This window comes from Myzus persicae, unplaced genomic scaffold, assembly GCF_001856785.1.
Source record: "Myzus persicae strain clone G006 unplaced genomic scaffold, MPER_G0061.0, whole genome shotgun sequence".
Taxonomy (NCBI): Eukaryota; Metazoa; Arthropoda; class Insecta; order Hemiptera; family Aphididae; genus Myzus; species Myzus persicae.
The window spans coordinates 756267-776647 of record NW_019104167.1 but is presented as its reverse complement, the minus strand read 5'-3'; the positions used below and the strand labels follow the sequence as shown (position 1 = coordinate 776647).

At 28.6% G+C, this 20381-nt stretch overlaps 2 protein-coding genes and 1 long non-coding RNA gene across 5 annotated transcripts; 2 read left to right on the top strand and 1 right to left on the bottom strand.

Moving 5' to 3' along the window:
• Positions 1 to 7772: 7772 nt before the first annotated feature.
• LOC111039532 lies at positions 7773 to 11752 on the bottom strand. Its single transcript, XR_002605106.1, has 3 exons — positions 11225 to 11752; positions 9944 to 10063; positions 7773 to 8510 (listed from the first exon to the last, which is right to left on the bottom strand). It is a non-coding gene; the product is annotated as an uncharacterized LOC111039532 (long non-coding RNA).
• Positions 11753 to 11917: 165 nt separating this feature from the next.
• Positions 11918 to 16259, top strand: LOC111039531 (protein TAPT1 homolog). Of its 2 annotated transcripts, none has more exons than XM_022323082.1 (11): positions 11918 to 12094; positions 13206 to 13357; positions 13466 to 13560; positions 13619 to 13790; positions 13865 to 14000; positions 14101 to 14198; positions 14280 to 14430; positions 14701 to 14870; positions 14934 to 15158; positions 15232 to 15408; positions 15541 to 16259. In XM_022323082.1, the coding sequence occupies exons 1-11, from the start codon at positions 12052 to 12054 to the stop codon at positions 15673 to 15675; spliced, it is 1554 nt and encodes a 517-aa protein (XP_022178774.1). In that variant the 5' UTR covers positions 11918 to 12051; the 3' UTR covers positions 15676 to 16259. The 2 variants fall into 2 exon arrangements, with proteins under 2 accessions (XP_022178774.1, XP_022178775.1); XM_022323083.1 differs by lacking the exon at positions 11918 to 12094 and adding an exon at positions 12177 to 12576.
• On the top strand, positions 15958 to 20322 carry LOC111039530 (tetratricopeptide repeat protein 30A). 2 transcript variants are annotated; one of them, XM_022323080.1, is made up of 13 exons: positions 15958 to 16059; positions 16151 to 16216; positions 16302 to 16511; positions 16568 to 16699; positions 16760 to 16895; positions 16967 to 17131; positions 17191 to 17459; positions 17524 to 17720; positions 17780 to 17987; positions 18091 to 18266; positions 18308 to 18418; positions 18951 to 19063; positions 19466 to 20322. In XM_022323080.1, exons 1-13 carry the CDS (start codon positions 16012 to 16014, stop codon positions 19588 to 19590), a joined length of 1956 nt encoding a protein of 651 aa, XP_022178772.1. In that variant the 5' UTR covers positions 15958 to 16011; the 3' UTR covers positions 19591 to 20322. The 2 variants fall into 2 exon arrangements, with proteins under 2 accessions (XP_022178772.1, XP_022178773.1); XM_022323081.1 differs by having other exon boundaries at positions 16012 to 16059; positions 18323 to 18418; positions 19466 to 19590.
• The last annotated feature ends 59 nt before the right edge of the window (positions 20323 to 20381 follow it).

Genomic DNA, 20381 nt, shown 5'->3' with positions numbered 1-20381 from the left:
TGTGCATTGACATGTAGATAGGATTATTTAATAATTTTGTTGTGGGTACCACTTGTACAATTGTATACAAATACAATTATACATAAGCATTCATAAGTACCGCCACGGTGCCACCACATACGTCAATCTAAGACTTCTATCTATATTTAAAAATTATTCTCTGTGAATGTACATCTGCAAGTAGGTCGTAAATAAATAAGATCGTTATTATTTTGGTTTTGGTTTTGTTTTCACTTTGACAAGTACCAATAGTAAATAGCCATTGTTTGCAAAAGAAAATTTATATTTATACATTTTATATCACCAAAACAGTTAATAATATTCTGCCTGTGCCCTGTAATCTGTGTAGTATATTTTTTGTGGTGGAAATCATGTCAGAAAATCTCTCGAATGAGATAATTCCTTTAATTATTATTACGAATATGGAATAGTGAACAACATTATCTTAGAAACCCCTGATGACGAGCAATAGACCTCACATAGTCACAAATTGCCACAGTTCATTGATATCTAGTAATCATACAGAAAGTCAGAAACAAAAATAATTAAATTATTATAATTAATACATAGGTTGACAAGTAGGAAACATTACATTTCGTAAATGAAACTATAAACAGTAAACATGCATTGATTTACACGCATTTATTTAGGTAATGGAGATGAAAAGATACAAAATATACGAATACAGAATAACTATAATGTAGTAAATATTTTATTAATAGGTGCCTATTTAAATTGTTTTATCGAAACGTACGTTTTTACATCATATTATTGAACTATTGTTGTCGTACTTAATTATTTCTCCAAACGTAATAATATGGTTATTTAACATTAATAGTGAGTAGTGACCATCTAAACGGTGTTACGTTAGGAAAATTATTAACAAAAAGATGCCAATGTTCGGGCTTAAGCACCCAAAACCCCCGACGGCTACTCCACTGATAATAAGTACCTAGTTAAGATTAAGCAATGGAAATATGATTGCAAGACAAGAAAAAAAGCAAATCTGGAGGTCACTCGAGAAAAACCATCCCAAAAATATTTAAAGAACGATAATGTTCATAAAAAATGTATTAAATATTTAATTAATATTAAATAATCGTACCACCATTGTTGATTCCCACTTTGTCTTATCTTTGTATAGTAATAATAATAGGTAATAAATAAATTGAAATTGAAATTTAATTTTTTTTATTTTATTCAAATACAACCCTAATATTCTATGAGTTGAATATTAAATGACTCTGAAAGAAGTTTCACTTCATCCGCGCGTACTCACTACACGCACTTTTCTTTTGTTAGCTTAACCTATGACCGGATGACCCCAGAAGTGTTAGACCGAGGTTATTACTGTTCCGAATAGACTAGTATATAGCTGGCTGTCTCAGGCCATAGTTTATGATCGATATAAATTATTGTCGATACTTATTATAATAATATCACTGTTGATTATAATTATAACGCTATTATAATCAAATGTGCCGTTATCCGGCAACCTTATATACATATACAACTATACAAGGTACCTATATATAAGGTATTTATATATTATAATACAAAATATATGTCTATTGGTATACATATATTTAGTATTGATGGAATTACCAAGGGATCCTTAACCACCCCTTATAGGAGCCTTTGATCAAACCACAGTGGCACAGTGTTAATAACTCGAAATTGTTGATTTAACGTATCTACCTATCTAACATGCAATATTCACGAGGAATTAATTATCGGAAAACGAATTACAAACTGTATTTTCGAATTCCGATTAATAAACAAAATAATATACTATATCAGCTCTAATTGCGATTTACGGGGTGATTTACCAAGCAAACTCACTTGTAGTTGAATGACTTCGAATAACTTTGAATTTAGTGAATAGCTTTTTAAAAATGTTGATGTACCTACTTCGAAATTCGAAAGAGTAGTTTCTTATAGTTATTTAAATGTTTATACTAAGAATGGTAGCCCTGAACATTAGTTTACTAAAATATAAAATTAATTTAATCTGGGATATAGAATTTATTATACTATTGGACGATTTTTACAAATCACGTATTTTGACGGATTAATAATGTATCCGTATACCATAGCCCCCCAAATTTCCAAGCCCATTATCATGGACCTATTATCCTTAATGCACAAATTTAAATAACTCAAAAACTACTTCACGAATTTTAATTCTGATACGTCAACAGTTTCAGAAAAATTATCAACTAAATAATTTACAGTAGAAGAAGAGGGGGGTCTTATTTGAAGAAAAAAAACAGAAGTTTGTAATGTTTGTACTTCCACAGGAAACTTCTTAAGTTATACAACAAATCTCAAGGATCAAAAATATGGTCTTAAAGTATATTTAAAAATTTAAAAAATCAGATTTGAATAACTGCTTTACTTACCATGCTTGGTGAATCACTCTGCATAATGTATACACGGGATGTAACAGGGAGACCTGACAAATAAAATAACTTTTGTTGTAATCAATGTTTTTTAATTTAAATTTATTGACATTTGCATTACATGTAAAATACATAATTTTTTATGTCGATTTTCAGTCTTAAAATATTAAAATAAAAAATATTTTATTATACTCGTAACACAATAGTCAATAAATGATAGGTATATAAAAAAAAAACATTCAAAAATATTGATTAGAATAAAAGTTATTTCATCTTTGTTACACCTTGGATATAATATATGTTATATTACATCTTATAAAATTAATATATTAATATCATTATATATGGCTAATAAAATCCGAGTAGATTGAATTTTTAGTAGAATTTTTCAATGATTGAAAATATATAAAGTTTATTACTTATCTGAAAAAAAATGTATTGATATAAACGTGGTCTAGGTAATTTATTGAAATGATAATATTTATTTTATTTATTTCAGTAAACCTAATACTAAAATGGTACCTACAGACATTATTTAATTATTATATTGCATACTACTATGTATACTATATTATATTATTATATGTCACATGTCGTACAACTAAATTTATTGTAGCAAAAAACTGACAAATCTACAGAAATTGAATATCCAATTATTTTTACCAATATAATCTCCACGCATTCTCATTAGAATAAAATATTAGATCCGAAATTGATCAAACAAGGTTTTCACTGGGAGTAAAAACACGTCTCAAAATTGAAATAATTTTTTCTTTGTTTCTTATTTAAGGTAATAAGGTTATATTATATTATATTATATTATTATATTATATTAATCAACATAATATTGTTTCATATTGGAGATCTGCACCACGAAATCTCTTAAAATTATTTTTCGATTACATTAAATGAGAAACGGCGATTAACTAACGGTAAACAAACTATGTTTTATTTTAGTTAAAAATAATACATTATTTATGACCGTAAAAAAAATGTTTTAACAATAAACCAAATGCATAGTTATAAATACCAAAATGTTATGGTTTCGAACTTTTCAAGCTGGTCTACAAAAAAAAAAGTAATATTGCGCTTTTCCGAGGTAAACGAAAGTTTTCAAACTTCAAAGTGGTTTTATAATTATTAACATTTTGTTTGTATTACAGTATAATATAGATATTATAAATATACATATAAACTATACTTGTAATTATACGCATAATATTTTAAGTAAACGCTTGTGTGAGTAGATATATTATAATATATACTATAATTATATACAATATACATCACACAAAATATATAGTATTGCAGGATATATTTTAGACTTATTTAGACACTGTAAGTTTCGGCCAAGAAAATACACGATGAAAAAAATGAATTAAAAAATATATTATTACAACAATATACGTAACCCTACAACATAATATTATGTTAATAAATGTTATCATCATGACATTCATAACAAAATACAGTTGACCTTTATAATACCTCGTTTACAAATTACAACATTACAATACATCTATAATTTATGTTGTAATATTATTATAAATACTTTATGTTAGTAGCAGATAGGGACATATATTTAGTAGGTACATGCTTAACACACCTATCAGCTTAATTAACTTATATTATAGCTTTGTAGCCATATTATAGACGCCTATTACCTATATACATTTTAGTATTATACATATTATGTTATGTTTAAACATTAAACGTCATAGAATCTTTCATTAGCTTATCTTAAGTATTTTTTATGGAAGATCCATATTATATTTAATTTAAAAAAATAACTTATGTTGTATACTTTTTACTTATATATTTAGAAGATATAATATATCATAATATTATAGCTAATACGAATTTAGTGTCTCTCCGTAGGGGATTTATTCATACATTATAATATAGAGATAGGTAGGTAGGTAATATTATTGCACAGATTCGTGATTATAGGCGTAGGTAATCAGAATAATTGTATGTTGTCAGTAGTGTACTAGAGCAGGCTCTATTATAATATAGATAACCGATGATATTTAATTAAACACACCGCAGTTATCATCACTGAGTTTGGAGCTGGATCCACCGCAAGGTTTATATTATCTATAAACCTTGGATCCACCGTACGTGGCGGCTTATCTCATGCTCGGTTTATAGATAATCTACAGCAAGAATGGCCAACTTATGACACAAACGCTTAGAAGTGACACTACGCACATTCAATCAATTTTAAATAAAACAATTTTTTTTGATAAATACTATATATTATATTATGTATATTTAATAATATACTCTTATTGGAGTTAAATATATTTGTTAGTTTAACAATATTGTAAATTGTAAAAAGCATTACACGGAGTAAACACAAGATACGCACAAAACAATTTCATCATATTAAATAGATTTAAAAAAGACATTTGGTGGACATTTTGAAATAATTGGAATTAATTGGAACCAAAATATTATGTAACAAAGTACCTACCTAATAAACCTCCCCATCAATTTATTTAAAAAAAACATTTTGCAATGGTTATTGGAATCTAATGATGAATTATTAGTATTATAGAAATAACATTGTATTCATTTATCTCTATCAAGGCAAAATGATTTTATTTTAATCATGTGTACACAACAAAAATGTTATTTTTAATTGTTTCGTTCTTTTTTTTCTTTTTTTCACTTTTACATAAATTGTTATGGAGGTTGGAACTCCTGGGCCCCACATGATCCATATGTACACGAATTTCAATTAAATAAATAAAAATATGCTTAGTGAAATTTATTTTAACATTTTGAGTTATTTAAAATAAACTAAATAGGTACAATTTTTTAAAAGTGAAATAACCTAGAAATAATAGCTTACTAAATTGTGTGCAAACGCATAATAGGTATAAGTACCTATCTAATTTATATTATCCACACATGCATAAACACTGTGTAATCCGTAAGATGTAAATATAGGAATACCGTATGTCCATTGTCCATATACCTAACTGATGTAGTGTTGTGTACCAAAAAAAAAATTGAACGTATATTATGTACCTTTAACTTTCTACCTATACTCACCGTAGGTGGCACTGTGGCAGTGTAGTAAGTATTTGAGTAAAAGTATTCATATACTTTAGTCCTTTTTGAATACTCAGGAGTATTTGTACGGTTTACTACTGAATACTATTTAATTGAATAGGTACCTACTTTTTTTAAATTCCTTTGATTCATAATTTGTTTTTATTTGTAATCCTTGTTAAATGAAAATACCGTAAGCCATCGTAGTGGTCATGCGACATGGTTCAACGGTATAACAATTATATTATTTAATTATATTTATCATTTATGTTTTTAGTTTTTTACTCTTTGCTTATATTATATTTTATTATTGGCTGTACAATTATACTTTATAATTTCACTATTTGAAAATGTTATTAGGTACTCATTACTTATTAGTACTACATTACTACCTATTTACCAAGAAAATGGTTATAAATTATTATTATCGCGTTTATCGTCGACGATGATCGATGGCCGTATGGCAATGATGGGACTAGTGATCGAGTTGCAGATGTCGTTAATGGCTAACGTAAAAATAGTGTTCTAGATAGCACAGAATAGGGGAAATTTAACCTATTCTGTGTAGATAGACTTGACCTTTGCGGGATTCCATTCTCTTAAAGAAAAGTCTCGGAAGTTGAGTTTAATCATTATTTTAATGATAGTTACCATAATAGCCAAGTGAGTTATTGCGTATAATTTCCCCCCCCCCCCCAAAAAAAAAAGGATAGATACCGTTACCGTGCATTTTTAATTTTGGATAAACAATTAATAAGATAAAAAAAATAGGGTTAGTAGATGTCGCTATGCTGTATAGTAGGTTACAAGTGGGTCAGTAGGTCACTATAATGTATGGTGTATTGGTGTTATTCTATGAAATTTACTACTTTCAAGTAGGTAGGTATAGGAAATGATGAAACCAACATTTTGTGTACATTTCAAACATCTTCAGTTATTCGTTTTTTAATTACCACAAAATAAGATAATCGTTCAATGAGAAATCAAGATGTGATATCCCGTGTTGTAAAAATTTGAACTTCAAAAGATCATAAAAATTGAATTTGACTTCTGGTAGATATTTGTTGTTGCTGATATAAGTATATAAACTCATGAGGAATCTTGTATTAAATATTAAAAGAAAAATTAGATAGGTAATTTTAATAAAACTATAGATTTGCAATATATTTTGAACAAACTATTGTTTCCTACGAAATTAAAATAATAAATATATATATATTATTATTATTATTATTTTTTTTTTTTGGCAAGAAAGACAATTTACAATCTTTACACAATAATAATAATAAGCAAATATGATAAAAAAAAAATAGAATTAAGTAGCATGAATAATGTGATGAGGAAGAAACCCAATGGTAACACCTCCTTTACTAATTTAAAAGGTCTCTACACCATTTTCGCTTTAGTCTGCGTGGTGGGTTTTTTGTGAGGGTGAGGGAGGACAAGTGTGATAGGTATTAAAGTATTGTTATAAGTGCTTAAATTTTGGTGGAAACGGTTATACATTGTTTTGGCTAGTTCAGTTGTAGTTAATATTTGTAAGCCATTGTGTAAGGTAAGGTTTGAAATGTACCAAAGGGCTTTGGTTACTAACCTTAGCGCAATTGATTGGAAAGCCTGAATTGGTCTAATGTTCGAGGGCTTGGCCGGACCCCATATTGCTATTCCATAAGACCAGACTGGTCTTAGGATTGACTTATATATAATAAGTTTGTTTTGGAGTTAAAGTCTATTGTTCGCTGATTTTCTTTTTTCTTTTAGGTGGGGGCCCCAGGTCTTTTATCGAGTGTTATGCCTAAGTACTTTATTACTTTATTTCGATTTGGATAGGGATGGAATATATATTATTAATGCGTTATAGTTGTATTAAATATGTATTGTTTTTCTTTAATTTTTCATTTGCCATTTTTTATACCAACCTACTAATATTTTATAACTTAGGTAACAACTTTGGAAGCTTGTATAAACATTAAACATATACATTTTCTTATATAGGTATTCTATTCTTTTCTGTCAGTTCAATCTTTATTTCATATAGTGCTGAACCTATATTGTGAAATCTAAAACAAATTACTATATCATACCAAATACCAACATACTGATACTGATGACGTAAAATGCAATATACTTTGATGTAGGTATACATAAAATGAAAACTAAAAAGACAGCAATATTGTATCCAAGCAGATTCATTTTCTTTAAAGTAGGTACATAATATATCTTTCTCTGGTATACACAAATATTTATTATCAATTAAATATTATAATAAAGAAGGTACTATATTTTATTTATAACATATTAAGATATTCATTGTGCTAATTGTAAATGTAATAGATTTATAATAGGCTTAATAATGTTAAATAAATAATAACTGTCTTCAATGGCCACAGTTTACTATGAGTCTAGTGTATAATTTCTACACTAACCATGATCAACATCTTTAAATGGTGCACAATTTATTATAGTATATTAAAAGGTATGTGATAAAAAATTATGTACTTGGCTATTATGCGTGAAAGTGTTAGACTAGGTCATTATTACAGTATTGGCTTCAGAAAATTTAACGTGCAAGTTCTCTGGAAAATTCGTGGTTGCACCTATTAGTAGAATAGTTAATTGTTGTTTCAATCAAAGTTAAATATAAAATCATGTTTAATTATATTTGAATATTTAATACGATTACTAGATGAAAATGTTTGCCCTAAATATCCAGATTAATAATACAGTATCATAATTACAATGCTATGAATATTCAAATATTCATGTAATACTTTCAATACTTTTAGACATAAAATACTGGCGAGTTAAAACTGAAAAAAATTCTCAAAATCTTAACAATAATTTTAAATTTAATGTTTATATTTCATTCCTTGCAATCATAATCACTTTCAAAAATGATCAAATTATTATTATTCAGTTATGTAGATATTTTCCATCTGAAACTGATAATGATGGAATAGACAAATTAACTGAATAAAACATAGTTGAGAAGTCCGTGTTAGTCAATATTATTTTTATCCAAGTTTATGTGGAAGTTCTTTATGGTGACTATAACAAATAACAAATAAATGCAAGTATAATTCTTGTGAACATATTTTAAGTATAACAAATAACTATCACAAATTAGGTGTTATATTTAATTTAATTATTATGACTAACTTATTTTTCCTATCCAAACTCATAAGTGGGGAGATAGATGATCCTGATTTATTAATTGAGGTCAATCTTAAGGTTCCAAGGGCTAACTTACATACGTTTTCTCCATTCCATATCTCAATGTGTGCGCCTAACTATTTATACAACAAGCTGGTCTTACAAATGACATAATTAGCCAATGAGGCCCAAATATTTTTCAATTCAATTTTTTTTTTATATTGTTTTGATTACTTTTAGTACATACGTATTGTTTTAAAATTTTGATAAGAACCAACCCGTTAATTTATATAAATAAATAAATAAATGATTAAGCCTTACACAGTTACACGGCAAACAGCATAAGGGTTCTCATACACTGCAGAGGTAGTGACTAGTGACATGCAGCTGGACACAATTTACCGCCACTACCAAGACAGTAGGATTTTACCACCACTGCTGCTGTGTGTGGCAACCTTTGTTATTATTAATATAAATAATATATTCAATATGAAATACATAGTTAAACTTAATGTGAAACTAATAACTCATATTATAAAAGTACGATAGTCAATAATATTATCAAGTATTCAAAAATAAGCTTTAAAGTTCAGACTATAAATTATATATCTTGTCCTTTAAAAAAATTAAACTATTGTGATAAATATTAAACATAGGTTAGGTTGGAAAGAGTTTCGTGCAAGTAGCAAACGTTTAATGAATATAATATTGCCTCTCAAGTTTGAGTAAGTACATCAAATAAAATGAGTGTCGTTAAAATTTATCAATGGAACATAAAAATATAAATTATTTAAAATTTTAGGACAATCAACAAACTATTAATCCATTTTATATCATTAGAATCTCATACAATAAAGAGAAAACCAAGGTCACTAAGTAATATATTATATCGGTATAGTAGTTAGGTTTAGTTAACTTAAAATAAATTACATGTAAAAACCTTTTTTGTATAGATTCTTTTAATTGATTTGTTTACTATATGAAATGGATGAAAAGCAATAGATGCATATTGCAAAATAGACCTAATCAAAGCAAAATTTGATGTTGTACAACATCTGTAATATCAATAACTAACCTATATAAGTATATAACCTTTATAACCTATATCTCAGTTTATTCATAGTATATAATTAAAATCTGAAGTTTCAACAATGTAACTTCACAATTATTTTGGGTTCAATTAAAACTGAAATAATTATGAATATAATTATCAACAATGTTCCATTTGTTGCTAAGGTTGAATATGTAAACTAAAATATTGTGTTGATAAAGTAACTTTTAAAATAATAAAATGACACATTAGTAATTCTTGGACTCTTCTATACTACCTGGGATAAACAATTATAATAAGAAGAACAGTTTTTTCAGTTGAAGTGTTTCCAAACAGCAGAGAATAATCTTCTCATTGGATCAGCCGCATATTTATGTCAGATACTGTATCTTGCTAACTAAATTTAAAAAACAAAAAACAATTAGGTACAATCATTAAATTATTATTAGAATTGTATAATAAAATAGCTCAATATTTTAGTAAAAATCAATGTAAAATATAATTGATGACAACACACAATCTCGACATATAGTTTGTGCCTATATCATATAGTCAACATAATGTGTTTCAGTTGTATGAATTGTACAGCAGACCTACCACAGTCCAACAATACTACAGTAGCTACCTTCGCCGATGATAAAACCACATTCATATGATACCAATATAATTACTGCCACAGACAACCTTCAAGATCACGTAACCCTGCTACAAGTATGGTTCAGTATATGGAAAATTAAAATACAAAGCAAATCCACCCACATCACTTTTAGTCTCAGCCTTAAAAATATTCTTTCTGTTCACCTAAATAACCAATTAATCCTCATAAACAATTTTGTTAAATACCTAGGTCTAATTCTCGACAAAAGACTGGGCTACCCATTAAATCAAAAAGTACATCGCTTAACCTCGGACTCCAAAAACTAAGATCATTTCTCTGATCCAAAATCCCTAATTTACTAACAAATAATATATACATCCCACCATGAGATATGGCATCCAACTCTGGGAAACCTCAAAAAATTCAAACCCTATCAAATTTTAAATGTTTCAATATTCAATCAATAACTCTTAGTGTCCTTTCTAATGCTCTCTGGTAATCAACAATTGTACTCTATATCATGACTTCAGCATACCAACAATATCCACACTTGCTTCCTATCATTATAACAAATTTCATAAAAACTCAGTCAATCATACAAACCCCTTCATATCTAAACTCTACTCTCGAACATTATCTGACAACCCTCTCCGTTGTCTCAAATGTAAATAGCCACGTGATCTACTAATTAATATTTAGTACCTATAAATAAATAGTTCATAAATTGGAAGTAGTGTCTATGGAAGCTCCCTTTCCTCACACTGCCACGTCTAGTACACAAATGTCAACCAATTTAGTATTTACTCATTGTATTATTATTGTGTACACAGTTTGTAAAAATCTTTTACAAATAAATAAATAAATAAATAAAGTTTGTATGCATTAGAACATTAGTTTTAGTCGTTCAGTCTAAACTATACTTGTATTTGTTAACTATTATTCTCTACACCAGTATTATACCTTATGGAAGATGTTGCAAACTGACAAGGTCTTGTATCACTCATTACTCGCAGGAAGTATTTTAAATTTTGATGTTTTGTTCGTGGTTTGTGACTCTTGAACTAATTACAAAGTACAAATTAATAAATACTAAATGGCATGTTTAATTGCTCCGAGTTTTTATCTCAAATTGGTTTTAGAGTCCCTGTTTTTGATTCTATAAAAAAAAAAATATAGAAACAAATCCATCCGTCGTGATCCCTTTAGCACTAGGAATTATGTAATAAAAGTAATATAACAGTCCGTTATGTCGCTTGGTGTGTAATGAACGTATTAACTATTAATTTTGACACAGTTACCAAATTAAAAATGTTTTGATTTAATAAATAATTGTATTAATTGATTGACATTTGACAATATTGTAGATATAGTAACCACGATTAAGGACAAAATTACAAAATACTATAGCAAACTATTATCACCATATTGTTCTATGATTATCACAGACCTTTATTAACAACATTAATCGTTAAAAGATCTATGGCTATTATCTTTATTCACTTCAATCGCGCTTGTGACATAATATAGCGGCTATGCCGGTTGGGCTTGGGCAATCACTATAATATTATCTTTATATAGTCGTGATATCATTTAGAGCAACCTGTCGTGACAATTCCGAGTTCGGACGACGACCGTGATAATGATGATATCGTCTGCTTCTGCTGTCTGCTGCAGTTGCCCGGTCGCCGCCGCACTGGAGTGCTGTATTCGTCGATTGTCTGTCGCCTTCGCCTAATCGAATTGAGCTGGTACCTGACAGAAGGCGAGTTTTCATCATATTTCGCGAGATGGGCAAAGTCGAGAGCGCCACCAGGAAATCCAACAACTCTGGTACGTGTTCGCCCCCCACTCTTCGACTCTAACAGCCCTGACTTGTGATTCTCATTCGTAATTTGCATTTCACTGAACTACTTCTCACCCTGGTTTTTCCATCAGTTACTACAAATTGTAAGCCCCTGTGATTTTTTTAAATGTGATTATTGCGAGATTATTGAAATAGTAAAGTATCGATTTAAGAATTCACACTCGTACAAATTGTGGTTGTCGTTAATTTGGCAATGGCTGTGGTAATATTTACATGTGTTGAATCTGACATTTTTTTGTCTCCACCCAGTCTAATCTTATAATGAATAGAGTATAATGCAGTTTTAGTTTTTCATGATACAGTAAAACCTCTCTAAGCAAAATCGCTTGGGACCATCCAATTTTAACATCTCAAGGAGTTTCCGACTTCAAGCGGCTCACATTCATTATGAATTTGAATGGGGACCAAAGAAATTGTCTGTGTTACCGGAGTTTCCGTCTTACCTAAGGTTTACTGTACTTGTAAATTAATTTTTGTTATTAACCAAACAAGTTTCTGTACACCTAATTGTATGACAAATAAACAAAAGAATAATAATATTAAACACATTATTAATAGATTTATCAATTATTATAATTAACAAACCTGGGTTCATGTTAATTCAATTATAACCACATTTCTTTATGTTCAAGATCTTGGCAATGTTTGAGAAATAAAAATGTTAAACAAATTATTATACTACCTAACTATAATACACTCCATCTAAAGGCTCCTGTCATTTAAAAAAAAATAGGGTAACTGATAAAGTAGAAATATACCAAAATATTATATTACTTAGTGTATAATATATTATAATCTAATGGTTACTGTCTGTACTCTGTAGTTAATTGAAGATTTTCTATAATCAAACAACACCTAGGTATTTGTTAGTATTAGGTGTAGAGTAATGCTAAGTTTTTACTATTTATGACATGAATGTATTTTTTGAATAAGTCCCTTCAATTTGAACTAAATATAACATTTTAATGTTAGACTTTAATATTTTTCACTATTACTTTTAGGTTGACTTCTTACTTTTAAGCAGTACAAAATATTATTTAATTATTCATGTAAATGATTATTTTTGAATTTTTTTAGGCTCTTTGTGGGATTTCATCCGTGTAGAATTTAAACGTGGCTATTCTCTTGAAAATGACGAAAAAGAATTTTCAGACAGAAGAGAAAAAGTGTATACTTTTATGAAAATACCCTTAGAAGTAGAACGATTCATGTTCTATGGCTTTTGTCAGGTATGCAAGTCTCAATTAATGTTTTACTATTATTAAACATAGTGTATAACATATTATACAACCCACTTAGTACCCTAGAGATTTAATTGTATTATGTTATAATTTCAGTGTGCAGATTCATTCCTATTTGTCTATACATTCCTGCCATTACGGGCGTTAGTAGCATTAAAATCATTAATTTGTAGTTCCTTTTCAAAATTCAAGTAAGTATTATTCAAACTGTTATAATTATTTGAAATACATTGTTCATTTTTTTTTTAGGGACAAACATAAAAAAAAACGGTTATCTGCAGCGGAGACATGCGACTTATTAAAGATGGCTGTATTAATAACATGTTCAATGATGTTATTGCCGTGGGATACGTCAATGATGTATCATGTAATTAAAAGCCAATCGGTTATTAAGTTGTACATATTTTTTAATATGTTAGAGGTAATTATCAAATATCTTTTAGCTTGCTACATTTTATTTGTGAACATAATTTTTATAATATTTTACAACTTAAGGTCGGTGACAGGTTATTTTCGTCATTTGGTCAAGACATTTTGGATGCATTATTTTGGACCGCTACTGAACCTAAGACCAGTCGCCGTGAACACTTTGGGGTTTTACCACATTTTATAATGGCTGTGTTTTATGTCTGTATCCTTTTAAAAAATATCTCAGGTATTTTTATATGATATACCTAACACAATAAAAGTCCTAAAACCAATTTGAAATTCTCCTTGACATTCAATATCAGTTTTACATGGTATACTTGTATTATGCCAAGCTACTACATTGAATGTAGCCATTAATTCTAGTCACAAGGCATTGCTAGCAATCATGATGTCTAATAATGTAATGTGAAAAATAATATTTTTTCATTTTTTTGTTGTGAATGCAATATTATAACTGAATACATTTTTTAATTATTATTAGTTCGTAGAGCTGAAAGGAAGCGTGTTCAAAAAGTTTGACAAAACAAACTTATTCCAATTGTCGTGCAGTGATGTCCGTGAACGATTTCATCTGTTTATATTATTACTTATAGTTGTAGTACAAACAATGAAAGAATACCAATGGACTAGTGGTTTGTATTTAATAATTATTTCACTATGAACACATTTAAGTTTAATTTATGAAGAAACATTAAAGACAAATACTAATGCCTAAAATTATCTTTCATAAGAACCTAAATTTGTTTTGTATGATAAAATAAAATAATATTATTATGTATTGTTTTTAATTTATCTGTTGTGTTTGTCCATAAAATAATTTTAGATTTAGATTTTTGTTTCTTTAATTAAGATTTATTATCTGGTAATTTTTTCAAATATTTTATTTTATTATATTGTTTCAGAATCATTTTGGGAGTTAATGCTTGACTGCATGTATGTCATGATATCAGAAATGTTAATTGATTGGACAAAACATGCATTCATTACTAGGTTCAATGAAATAAACTTGTCAGTGTATAGTGACTATGTATTGAGCTTTGCTTATGACACTGCACAGTCGCGTCATACAAAGGTGATTGTTCATAATTTGCTAAATTGTTGAACTTATTTTTAATTAAACCATTTTATCTTACAGGCATTCACGGATCACTCAGATTTGGTTGCAAGGCGAATGGGCTTCATTCCAATTCCGCTAGGAGTAGTTATGATTAAAGTTCTAACTAGATGTGTGTCTATTGATGGAAGACTAGCTTCCATAATTCTACTATTTTTTACATTTACATGTCTAGTCACATTGAAAATTGTTAATCTTGTCTATATACTAGGAAGAGCTTGCAAATTGATAGATCTCCACAAAACGGTTAGTGAAAATATAAATTTACATCATACAATAATTAATACACACATTATAATTAATATTATTTTATTTTTAGTCTTTAATAAAAAATCATCACATTATAAATGGCATAAGTTGTCAAGACATGGCGACTAGTCCAATGAGACCACCAATCCGTAAAAAGCAGTCTTGGAGTGATAACAAAGAAAATAAACCTTCACCACTGATTGAAGTTCCTCCATTGGGGCCTATACCAATGTTTGCTAATAGCAATGTTAGTATAGATTGCACTTTTTAAAAAGATTATTATTATTTATTATTTAAATTTCACTACCTACCTAACAAGCTTTAAAAATGATAATAAAAATAAACTAAATTATTTATTTTATTTTTATATAATCAATAGGTTGATATAAAGGAGGCATGCCTTAATACACAAATATTAGAAGACATTGTGGAATCGGATTTGACTCATAGTGACTCTGATTTAAACTTATCCATGGTTCGCGATGCTGATACACTGAGTACAAAATCAGCTTAAATAATCATTGGGATATATGAAGAACAATTTTTTTTATTTTCATACCATGGTGTTATATGTTAAATAAGACTGCAAAAGGGAATATTATTATTTTTTAATAATTGTTAAAAAGTGATAACACAACAAATCCTAAAAATTGTATTTATTATAACATTGTTATGGCATGGTATCCATAGCAACTTACTATATTGTTACCATGTACATTTGTGATGGCCATGTTTCTATAATGTTATATTATATTATATAAGGTCCTTACCCTTTGAATAATATGTTTTGATTTTTATTGTTTTACTATTGTATTGTTGTTAATTTTTTTTCTGTAATAATTTAATTAAAATGTCAAAAATTGCTGATGGTAACTACACTACAGTTATTTACACATTGGTAAATCTAAAAATAAAACTTTAAAACAAGTTGATTGTTTGTATTATTATTCTATAACATAAATATAATTTGTGATTTTTTTATGATATAGATTAAAGAAAAACAGTATAATGATGTTATTGAAATCATTAGCAACATGTCCGATAACAATAGAAATGTAAATTTCTTACTGTGAAATATATAAATAACATTTTCAGACATATTTTTTTAAATTAAAATTTATTCATTTTAAATGCATTCAGACGAGGCCTGGGTTATCTTTATTAGCCTACTGCTACTACTATACAGATGACTTCCAAAACGCATCAACTATATATGAACAGCTGGCCGCACTGTGGCCTCAGGAAACTGATTATAAGCTACAACATGCTCAATCACTTTACTCTGCTGGACAATATGAAGATGCTCTAAGAGCAGCAAACGGAATTACTACTAGTGGTTATGAAAATAAGGTATAGTCAATGAGAGCAACGGTGGTACTTGCATTTACACTGTGTTACCGTGTTAGGTTCGAAAACTAACTGCTGCAATTAGATATGGTATGGAAGACATAGCAGGTGCCCGGTCTTTGTTGGAAACCAATTCTGGGCTTAATGATGATCCAGACACAGATATAAACTATGGATGCCTTCTCTACAAGGTGTGTTATTAATTTTGATGAATTGTTAAAGGACTGACCTATACAAAATAATATTTTTAGGAGAGCCGGTATGAAGAAGCATTACAGAAATTTTTAAATGCACAAACAATGCTTGGTTATAGGCCCCATTTGTCATATAGTGTAGCTCTGTGCTATTATAAGCTTAAGGATTTCACCTCATCACTGAAACATATAGGTTATTTTTTAAAAATATTAAATTACAAACTGTTATTAGTAAAGTAATTCAGAATTATTCATTACTTGAAGGCGATATTATCGATAGAGGTATTAGAGAACACCCTGAACTAGGAATTGGCATGACAACTGAAGGGATTGAAGTTCGTAGCGTCGGTAACACTCTGACACTTCATGAATCAGCCTTGGTTGAAGCATTCAATTTGAAAGCCGCAATCCAGTTTGAAAAGAATGACAGTAAAACAGAAAATTTATTTGAACGATGTTCAGTGTATGATCCAGACATTTTTTTTCAGTTGATAGTGCAAGGGAAGCAATGACTGACATGCCTCCAAGATGGGAAGAAGAATTGGACTCTGTTACATTGCATAACCAGGCATTATGTTCGGTGGACATGTCGCCTACACAAGGGTTTCATAAACTACAGTTCCTCATGCAACAGTCAACTTATCCACAAGAAACGTTACAAAATCTATTGATTTTATATTGCAAACATGGATACCACGATTTGGCTTCTGAAATTATATCAACATACTCACCAGTCAAGGACAAATATCTATCAAACGTAAAAACAAATAATTAGTCTGACATGGTGTGTTTACATTATTATTTATTAATATTATTTTTAGTACATAAGGGAATTTGTGGATGCTGTTATCGCACAACAGACTTCACCCGATGAAGCATATCGTAAACTTGACAATATGGCAAATAAATTAGTTGATTCTTTACGTAAGGCCACACGATCCGTACAAGAGTCAAGAGAAGCCAGAGACGATAAAAGAGCTAAGAGTGCTTTACTTGATTATGAAAACACTCTTGAAAAGTATACATACATTTATAAATTACTCACTTGATTAGAATTTACTTTTAAACAGTTTGTAGATTTATACCAGTCACAATGGCCCAAGCAAAAATCTACTGGGATCTAGAAAACTACGCTCAAGCAGAAACTATATTTTATAAGTCCGTTGAATTTTGTAATGAAAATGATACTTGGCGATTACATGTTGCTCATGTTTTATTTATGCAAGAAAAATTCAAAGAAGCAATTGCGTTTTATGAACCAATTGTAAAAAAAAATTTCAATAATGTAAATATCATTACATATTATTAGACATTGTAAAATAAATAAATAAATTCATCTAATCATTGAAAAACATTATACCGGATGTATGATTAATATTCATTTTCAGATTCTGTCAGTGAGTGCCATTGTATTAGCCAACCTATGTGTGTCTCATATAATGACTGCGCAGAACGAAGAAGCTGAAGAGTTAATGAGAAAAATTGAAAAGGAAGAAGAGCGACTATATTATCAAGAGCCTGAAAAAAAAGTTTTTCACCTTTGTATAGTCAATCTTGTTATTGGGTAAAATAAATAACTTTTAATAATTAAAGTGAATGTAAAAGATTTATGATTTTTAGAACCTTATACTGCTCAAAAGGAAATTATGAATTTGGGATTTCAAGAGTTATTAAAAGTTTAGAACCTTATAATAAAAAGCTGGGAATGGACACGTGGTACATTAAAACATATTAGTATTTTGCTTTCACCAATTTGGTAGCAATATTAAAACGCTTTAAGAGGACGCTACCCATGCATTTGTTATCCCAGTCTTAGAAACATGTGACAGCCACTTTTCAGTTTTCGTTCACTTGTTTGGATTGTATATTATAAGTTTTGGTATTAGAATGAATTGACCCATATCAAATCTTTAGGTAAGGAAATCTGTGTTTAGGTGTCAGTATTTTATTCATTATTTTAATTCTTAAGGGAGATATGAATATTTTTAATTTGTGATAATATTTCAAACACGCTTTCTTGCTTGAAAATTAAAATATCAATAAAATCGTCAAAGCTTAAATACAGATATAATGTTCTTACCTAAAAGTTTGATAATAGAACAATTCACTCCAATATTTAAACTAACGGCTTACAAATGAAATCAGTGAGCAAAAATGTTCTGTCGTACGTTAATTGTAAGATAGGGACAACAAAAGCATAGTTAGCGTACTCTTAAGAACCTTAAAGTTTCCAACAATTTTGTTTCAGGTTTTATGCTAAACGATGTATGTTGTCATTGATCGAAAACATGACGAAACACATAATCGTCATGAGGGATTCGTTTTACAATGAATGTTTAGTGTTTCTTAATCAATGTGAATGTAAGTTGAACACAATAAACATTATAACACACTAGTGTGCAACAGAAATATCTGATAAATGAAAAAATTAATAATAATGTGAAAAAAATTAAGAAAATTATATTTAAAGTAAATAATCTTAGATTTATGTACGTTTGAACATTCCCAAAAAGAATATTTTGAAAGAAGTTACTACTTTTCAAAATAATTAACTTCAAAAAAAAAAAAAAAATATTTAAAAACGTAGACTTCATCTTGACTCAAACAAATGTTTCGGAAAACATTTAAAAATATTGATTAAAACAAAATGTATTTCATACGTAAAGTCTTTCTGTTACACCTTGGAGTTTATGAAATTATTAATTAAAATTATAAAATAAATATAAATTTATTTATTTATCGTTATGTTACCTATATGTTTAGTTCACGGCAAGGAGGTAGCGACAATGCCCGATGAAGAAGAATCGACTGGCAAAAAAGAGTTGAACAATGTGACCTGCGAGGCAAGGCTTTTGAAATCACTCATTCTTCGTCAATTAGAGTATTAAGATGTTACTGCATACTAGTATTATATATTTGAGGTGTATAGGTACAGATTAGTATACTTAATCATTGTTAGGGTTGGAATTTATAAGCATCGGCATGTTTTTATGCAACTTCTGATTACTATCTTTGTTTATTATGTTCACAAATTATTTCATATTGGAGCAAATGGTGATTATTTTAATTTGCTCTCTGTTAAAAATGTCTCTGCCTCTTTTGAATAAAATACTTAATATTATTGCATTTTTCAATTATAAGATAAAACACTCGTAAATCGACGTCTTATGGTATATTTTAGCGGTAATGGCCGGAGAGAGAAGAAAATAGAATATTATTCATCTAAAAAATACCTGAATATTTAATTTACTGGGTAGTAAATAAGTATAGTAATATTTAATTCATACCTTATGTTAATTTATGTATATATTCACAACTGCAACAGTAGATTAGGTTTAATATTTATAAAATTATTCTAAAACTACACTACCTATAGAAAAATTAGTATGCGTTTTAACACACCAAGTCGTGGTCATAAATTGTGAGTGCATTAAGTGTTGTTTGTGATTCAAACTTCGACGATATGTCAAATTTGTTGATACCGTTTTTAAGGCCGATGAAAAACACTATTTTAGTTTTTGTGACCAAGCATTTGTACTAAACAGTCATAATTTTTTTTTTTAATTTCAGTTGCATATTTTACCACTTTTTATTGCATATAAATCCTAACCCTAATTAGTTTATATATATATACCTATATCTTTGGTCATATTAAACTTTGTATTTTATCTATAATCAG

What these genes read in the sequence shown, in the direction of transcription:
- LOC111039531 (XM_022323082.1), top strand. Translation starts at nt 12,052, where the DNA reads ATGGGCAAAGTCGAGAGCGCCACCAGGAAATCCAACAACTCTG. An exon ending in CAGGAAATCCAACAACTCTG is followed by an intron (nt 12,095 to 13,205) that starts GTACGTGTTCGC and finishes GAATTTTTTTAG; the next exon opens with GCTCTTTGTGGGATTTCATC. An exon ending in CAATCATGATGTCTAATAAT is followed by an intron (nt 14,199 to 14,279) that starts GTAATGTGAAAA and finishes AATTATTATTAG; the next exon opens with TTCGTAGAGCTGAAAGGAAG.
- LOC111039530 (XM_022323080.1), top strand. Translation starts at nt 16,012, where the DNA reads ATGTCAAAAATTGCTGATGGTAACTACACTACAGTTATTTACACATTG. An exon ending in TAAAAAAAAATTTCAATAAT is followed by an intron (nt 17,988 to 18,090) that starts GTAAATATCATT and finishes ATTCATTTTCAG; the next exon opens with ATTCTGTCAGTGAGTGCCAT. An exon ending in ATAGTCAATCTTGTTATTGG is followed by an intron (nt 18,267 to 18,307) that starts GTAAAATAAATA and finishes TGAATGTAAAAG; the next exon opens with ATTTATGATTTTTAGAACCT.